This window comes from Daphnia pulicaria, chromosome 2 (genome assembly GCF_021234035.1).
Source record: "Daphnia pulicaria isolate SC F1-1A chromosome 2, SC_F0-13Bv2, whole genome shotgun sequence".
Lineage (NCBI taxonomy): Eukaryota > Metazoa > Arthropoda > Branchiopoda > Diplostraca > Daphniidae > Daphnia > Daphnia pulicaria.
Genome location: NC_060914.1, coordinates 2,540,151 through 2,547,204, shown reverse-complemented (window position 1 = coordinate 2,547,204; position 7,054 = coordinate 2,540,151). Strand labels below are relative to the sequence as shown.

At 40.8% G+C, this 7,054-nt stretch overlaps 2 protein-coding genes across 3 annotated transcripts in view; both read right to left on the bottom strand.

The window, feature by feature from the left end:
• LOC124327110 overlaps nt 1-7,054 on the bottom strand; it is a 271,197-nt gene that overhangs the window by 111,911 nt on the left and 152,232 nt on the right. The gene's annotated exons all lie outside the window — the stretch shown is intronic.
• LOC124327121 (ubiquitin carboxyl-terminal hydrolase 22-like) lies at nt 177-2,960 on the bottom strand. Its single transcript, XM_046786029.1, has 10 exons — nt 2,639-2,960; nt 2,446-2,578; nt 2,168-2,383; nt 1,930-2,102; nt 1,675-1,820; nt 1,493-1,612; nt 1,160-1,418; nt 896-1,074; nt 659-808; nt 177-569 (listed from the first exon to the last, which is right to left on the bottom strand). Exons 1-10 carry the CDS (start codon nt 2,759-2,761, stop codon nt 527-529), a joined length of 1,542 nt encoding a protein of 513 aa, XP_046641985.1. The 5' UTR covers nt 2,762-2,960; the 3' UTR covers nt 177-526.

The following is a 7,054-nucleotide window of genomic DNA, read 5'->3' as shown; positions in this document are numbered from 1 at the left end:
TAAAATCAATTGCGGATGGTCGTGTGGTCTTCGTCCATTTTTGTTTCCTGTTTTAAGTAGATCTCGTGTATGTGATTCGGATTCGGGAGAAGGGGTTCGGGTGGAGAATAGCCGGAAATGACTATATATACCTTTGATCGAAGGAGGAGCGGGGTGGAGAGAGAGAGAGTTGCTGGGGATTTACAATCAAAAGAATCCAAAGGGCAGAAACACCAATGGGAGGGTTTGTGTCAGAGAAATCTCGCTTTTTTTTTTCGTCTTTCAATTCCTTGTTCTAACCATTTTATGTTTTTTCATATTTTATTGAATCGTGAAAAAAGAAAAAATGAAAATGGTCGTTTTCTACGGTCATTAACCGCTGATGAACTGTCTGGAAGTGGAAGTGAGAAAGTGAAATTAAAAAAGGAAAAACAAAACAAACAAAAAAAGGTCTTGTGAATGGAGGGATGGATGTTGCATGCAAAAAAAAACAAACAAAAGTTGACTCGGTTGAGCTGCCCTTTACAAACATTTTTCTTCTCCATTTTTATTCGTACTCCAATATCATCTTGTGGTAGAAGAGTAGGTACCTGAAAAACAAAATCATTCAATTAATATCCAACCATTTTGCAAAATATTTTGAACTAAGTTTTTTTTTTTTTTTTGGAATATTTGATACCCTTCACTTTGGAGGACGTCGCGAATATCAGCTTTGGTGATGAGATGGTCATCGCACTTGAACCAATGGTCTCGGTGCTGCCGGATGTAGGCCGTGTAGTGACCGGCTTCAATGGTTCCGACGTGGTTGATCACAGCAAATAGAGAATACCTGGTGGGGTGAGAAGGAAGGAAGCAACGAGGATTCCGTCACAGTCACATTCGGTCGTTTTCTCAATAAACCGAGCAACAAGTTTACATGTTTTCAGTGGAAATAAGGGGCTTGTGGACGGGCCTATCAGCCCGGTCCGGAGAATCCGAATTGACGTTGTTATTGATGTTTCGACGGTGGGACATGAATGGACTCATGTCCAGGTATTCTGGAAAGGCGATGAATGACGAGATCTTCTTATGGAATCGATTGGAATGTTCAAAGCGCTGCATAAAGCAAAGAAAAAAAAAAACAATGAGTGGTTCATAATATGACGTTTAAAGTCAATTAAAAAAAAAAACCAATACGCACCTTTAGGTGAAAACTAGCAACCACTGGCAGTTTCTTCATCGTCAGTTGTTTTGTGGATTCTTGGTAGCTAAGACATCGCGAACACTTGATCTTAGCCGAAGATCCCAAGTGCTCTGCCCGGGTGAATCGCTCCAAACAGTCCTGCAAGGAAGTGGGAATCGATCCAGGGCCGTTGCCAGTGGTGACGACTTTCGTGCTGGGTGACGGACCGAGGTCCAGGGAAATATCCCAAAAAGGATCTACTGTTGTAGAGACACCGCTGCAGTGAACAAAAACAAAATAACCGTTAAGACCAGCAAATTTAGGACATCAAACATTTGAAATAGTTATTACTGGCAAGCTTGACAAACGACGTCTGACTGCAAACCACCAGTGAAAATTTGATCTATGATACATGTGCACCGATTGACAGAGTTCTCTTGAGGTTGAGTCGACTGTTGCTCATTTGGTCCTCTATTTAAAATCATTTATAATTAGAATGTCTCACGACTTTTATAGCCAATGAATAATTTCACCTGCAGTGTCGATGGAGTACATCCAAAGTAGCTATGAAAAATTCATGGGCGTCTTGCTGTTCATATCCAGCTAAATGACGAGCGTGAGTCCATATCAAGTGAAGAAGTCGGTGCAATGTCAGAGGAGCCTTGTTCCCCGAATAGAACTGCGAAAGAGAAGATTAAAAAAGAAGCGATAAGTCTAGTAGGAGTGTTATGAATCCGAAAATAGATTTCTCACAGGAAACGAGGATTCTTGTTTTTTGGATGACATACCTCTTGGAATAGGCGAGAGATTTCGCAGACCAGACAGCGACTCGGTTCGTCTTGGAACTGACAAATATGACGATCCGACAAGAAGAAATCTCTGAGAAGAGGTACTTTTAAGAGAGCCTGTACTATGCAGTTCATGAAACAGGTGTTGCCCAAATTCACTAGACCTCTGAGTCCTGCCATGAATGAAACATGGAGTTAAGATAAAAGATTGGATAATTAATTTTTTTAAATAATGAACCGATAGTGGCAGAGTCTGTGATCTTCTTGCGTCGCGTATGCTTTTTGAGGAGCTCAATTTCTTCCTCAGAAGGTTCCCATGAATGATAGACTTGACCCAGTCCCAAGGAGAGAGAAGCTTTGGTTTGATGCTTTTGAGCAATAGTTTCCAATTCTCGGTCATAGACGTAATCCCCACACTGAAAGCAACACACAACTCCATAAGTCAGATCTACAGCTGTAAAAAAAAAGGAGGCTGCATTAGTATCAATGAGATTTTATTTTTGGTTGTCGAATTACCTAAGAAATGTTTCCGCTGCTGAGAGTGAGCCTGTATGTGACCAGCACCATAGCAGCCAAAGAAAATGCAGTGAAGGCAGGCATGAAGCCTGGGTCCTCTTCGCTGACAGACATGACACACACACGATTTGGCCTAGCAACAAAAATGATGAGTAAGGGAGTGATTTAAAAGAAAGGATACTTGAACTCTTACCTTGCGTTTACGGGCTTCTGAAGATGTGCATGCCACAAAAAAGGAATGAATGAGCCGGTAGGGCCTAGTCCCCTTGGCCGCTTTGAAGTTGTTCAAGTGGAGACAGCCATGGGCAGCCGACATGGCCACCGACGGTGAATTAGACTTGGGCAAAATGTTGGCGGCTTTATAATTCCACACGTTTTAATAGAGACCTTATCGAAAATTAATAAATTTCGGCCTCTACAAGCCCAACCTCGACGGCTTTCTCAAGAAGAAACAATTTATCTAAACGCCATAGCTTCTTTCCTTTTCTGTAGGCCAAAAAAAAATTTATTCTGCTAAAATGGTAAAGCGCCATCGCCATCTTCTGTCCAAAATAACAACCTCGTGCAACGTTGAGCAGACAAGATTTTTTTGAGGAAAATGGAGGGAGATTTTTGTGTGAAAACCGCAGACAACAAATCAATTATATCCTGGCCGCCGGAAATGTGGTAACCGCTAGCTTTTGTTCGGAAATAATACATAGACTAGTGAACTTTTTTTTTGGTGCAGGAAGCAATTCTCCAGGAGATAACCTCATTTTCTATAACGAATTCAAATGATTGAAACGAAACGTGTTCTTTTCTTCCGAATTAAAGATAATTGGCGTGTTGTTTGGCTGTTGTTTGGCATGTTTTGGCTGGGTGAAAATGAGGTCGGGATTTCGAAGAAGACGTTTTGCCAGAATCAAAATGCTCGTGGAATGTGAAACTCTTGCATTAAAAAACAACAATGTTGGAAAGTGATGTTTACACGGATGATGAAGCCCTTGGATGAAGTGAAACGGAGTGGAATAAAATCGAAAGTTGAGCTATTGCAACGAGCCGTGAAATAACCAAACGTCACCGTCTCCTTATCGACGATATTCGACCACAATGGCCGAAATCGACGACGTGTGCAACACATCACATTTCTGCCAAGTAAGTGGCAACTGGTTTGCAATCAATTTTGGCAATCAAACTAGATTATGTCGGCGATGCATTTCAATCGCCACATGTCTGAATGAAATAAGATCAATCCAAGGTTAATAAATTCGACATGGTCAATCAGCTGGTGTGTGTGTGTAAATAGTTATCTCTCCCCACGTGTTAAGTCATTCTTGACGCGAAATTTTCATAATAACGCTTTCGAGGTGGCCAAAAAACCATGTGATATCCAATTGGACACGATGTGTCGTGAATAATGATGCTGTTGTGGAATAATCTTGTGGCCTTGAAAGTCAAAATCTTGAAGAAAAGAACTTGGGGATGTCTGCCAGTGTTATATAGTCGAAATGCCCTTCAAAATGGATTCTTTTTCATTTTATTTTTCTTTTCTTTTAGGTTCTCGAAGCTTAACTTTATAGCTGATAATAGAAAAAAAAGGACTCCCAAAGCCCCTCGAGGACGTGAAGAAGAAACTGGAAATGTATCTAAATGGCCGCTGGAGAAGAACTCGCTTCCCAATATTTAAGTATATACATGTTTTTCTATACTTTCAAACGTATCCAAAAACCCTATGTCTTCGCCCTGCTGATGACCAGCCCATGTAAGTATACGGTAATTCCCTTTTTTCTCTTGAGACCTGCTGGTGTATCCAATTATGCCATAATCGGCCATCGTGGAATTGTGTTTTTCATATCTTTTCTTTTTTCGCTGCCAACCAACCGAGTCATTCTCACCCTTCTTCTTCTTCGGTTGTTAAGGGCCTGCTGGATAGTTTCCTACATCTTGTCTGTTCGTTCATCCGCGCATTGTTGAACACACGTAACAACTGAGAAACATTTTTCCTGGTTTTCGAATGTTTTGGAAGGGACCAGCTGCCCAGCTGGTGTCCCCCTTTATCGATTCGAATAAATGTTATCCGTTTTATTTGATTCGTAAACGTTTAAAAAAAATATTTTCATGGCAACCCTAGAGCCTCTTGGCAAGGTCAGTGCCTGCCCAACTGTTGAGGTAGTTACAGAAAAGAATCTTCTTCCACATTTGGGTGTAAAGGTGTGCGCATACATTTTGACTAGATTTTCTATATTCTGCTGGGTGGCATTGGGATTTTAACAAATCTCCCAACTGACAACCGACTTTTTCTCTCTTTTGGTCTCGGTGTTTATATGGGCGATGGGGCACAAGGTTAAGCACAGTGACCCAGTCCCCCCCTATTTCTTCTTTCAACACAACAATCCACCAATCCTGATTGTGTTCCATTTTCATTTGGAGATGGGGGGGATAACAGCTATTTTCGACTACCTTTTACCTATTTTCCCCCCAGTGGGCCCAGTACTCTATGGGTCTATTACATTTAACCATTTTGTTTATATTTTTTCGTTTGTCTTTTTATTACCTGCAGAGTCGAAGAGGAGAGAGAGAGAAAGGAGCTGAAAGAGACTGGACATCCATCCCAATATCGTCTCCAGGGTCGTCCTATTCCAATGATGAGGAGCGCAAGATAATAAACAAAACAAAAACTACACACACACACAGACATCAGGTATTTCTCTTCTTCTTCTTTGAGTGTCTTGCTTCTAGTCTTGGGATGACCAGGAAGGTGGTGACCTTGTACCTTATATCAACCGAGAGCCATCGGACTTGCTCGGCGGACAAGTCCTACATCGCCGTGTGTATATTTGACTCGGCTGGATAGTCTGTTTGTATAGAAAAGAAAAGAAAGAAGAAGAAGAATCTATCTGAAACCTTCATCTTATTTATATATTCCTCTCCCTTTCTTCTTTTTCTACACAAACACACGAACAATCTCTCTCGCATTTTCTCTGTGTGTCGGATATTTCTCCTCCAAAGTTGTTGGCCCTCCCTGGAGTATGCTCAACATCGAAAAACAGGTTTTTCTTTTATTCCTGGCTGAAATGTCAGATGGAAACGCACAGCAAAAAAAAGAATCGAAAGTTATTTTCCCTTTTTTCGTTTGACCTTTCCATCATTCGAGAATCCGGTATGTCGAAATGCCCACCGAAATTCCCCCAGAAAAAGACACACGTAACATCGGCAGTTATTAGACACACGAGAGACGGTAGCCTACGTGGGCATGACTGGGTAGATGATCTCATTTGCGGTGGAAATCACGGACCCATCAATTTATGTCAATCACACAGACGACGGTTGACCTTAGAGGCGAGCGCCGATAGGTTGGAAACGGCTGACCACAGTGCGAACAATATTGGCAGAAGAATCGAAAATGGGTCAGCACGCTCTTGTGTGCCCGTTCTATTGGCACAGTCGGGGAATCATAAATCACCTGGAGCGAAATGGGGAGAGAAAATTTTCGCCCGTCACACATTTCGCTTTGAACGTGTTTATTTTTTCGTCTTCTCTCCATTTGTCCCAATTCATTTTTTTTCTTTTTTAACTTTTGCTAATTAAAAAGTTTTCAGGAAAATCAGAAATTATCGATTGGAAAGTGTTTTGTCTCGAGATCGTGTCTTTTGGTCAAATATAATCAGTTGAGGGGCGAGGACACATTAGGACAATGATCTTTGAACAAAATTGAGGAACCCAACGGGTTGAGCCGGCCGACCAAAAAAAACCAGATCTGATCTACACGTCCAGCACCAATTGAGTGGAAACTCTTTTTTGTTGTTGCTGCCAGTTGATGGCCTCCGCCGCCACCGAGCTCTTGCACGATCTCGGGGTCAAACCAAAACTAAAAGAGTTTTAACTACACGATATATCCAGGAGCAACAACCCCGGCTAAGGTCTTGAAATCTTAAAAAAAAAAATCGAATTTAGATGTTTCTGACGAAAGAAGATGAAGGAGAAAAACGAATTTGAGAAGCCCAATAGGAGATTTTCTTTCTGGAATTGTTAAACTAACAATGTCCTTGATTGTATTCTCCACTCTACACATAGGGGATTACTTTGATTCTTATTCGTTTCGGGTTTTTTTTTTTTATTATTATTTTTTAGAGAAAAAAGAAGAAGACGAAAGATCGTGATAGGATTTTATTTTTCTCGTGTACGCCGTTCCGCATCAACGATTCCGACCGAGTCGTCGACCGATTCGGAATCCTATTTCGTGTTGGTTGAAATTTGAAAATTGAAAGAGATGGAAAGAAAATTTATTTGATTTTTTTTCTAAACCTGGAAGTTTTTGTATTTCTTTTTTTTCCCTTATCGAAACTGGTAATCTGACGCCGGGTTAAGCACGAGCCGGTCCATCTTTTCCATTATCATATTCCCCTTTATAATTTATTTATTTGATCATTTTTTGAATATTTTGTAGTTTGACGACCGCGGCCTTCACAAAATTCAATTTCGGCAGAGCCCACCAGACGAATATATTTTTTGGTAAAAAGAAAAAAAAAAGGACATAATATAATTTACAGCTTTCATTATGTCTAAATTAATTTGCATTCACACAGACCCGTTTCCAAATTGTTGTTGTGTAACTCGTAACCATCTTTCG

Excerpts from the sequence above, each read along its gene's own strand:
- LOC124327121 (XM_046786029.1), bottom strand. The coding sequence starts at position 2,761 with ATGTCGGCTGCCCATGGCTGTCTCCACTTGAACAACTTCAAAGCGGCC. Across the intron at positions 1,075-1,159 it reads TTGCTAGTTTTCACCTAAAG|CGCTTTGAACATTCCAATCG; the intron begins GTGCGTATTGGT and ends TGCTTTATGCAG. Across the intron at positions 570-658 it reads GACGTCCTCCAAAGTGAAGG|GTACCTACTCTTCTACCACA; the intron begins GTATCAAATATT and ends TTTGTTTTTCAG.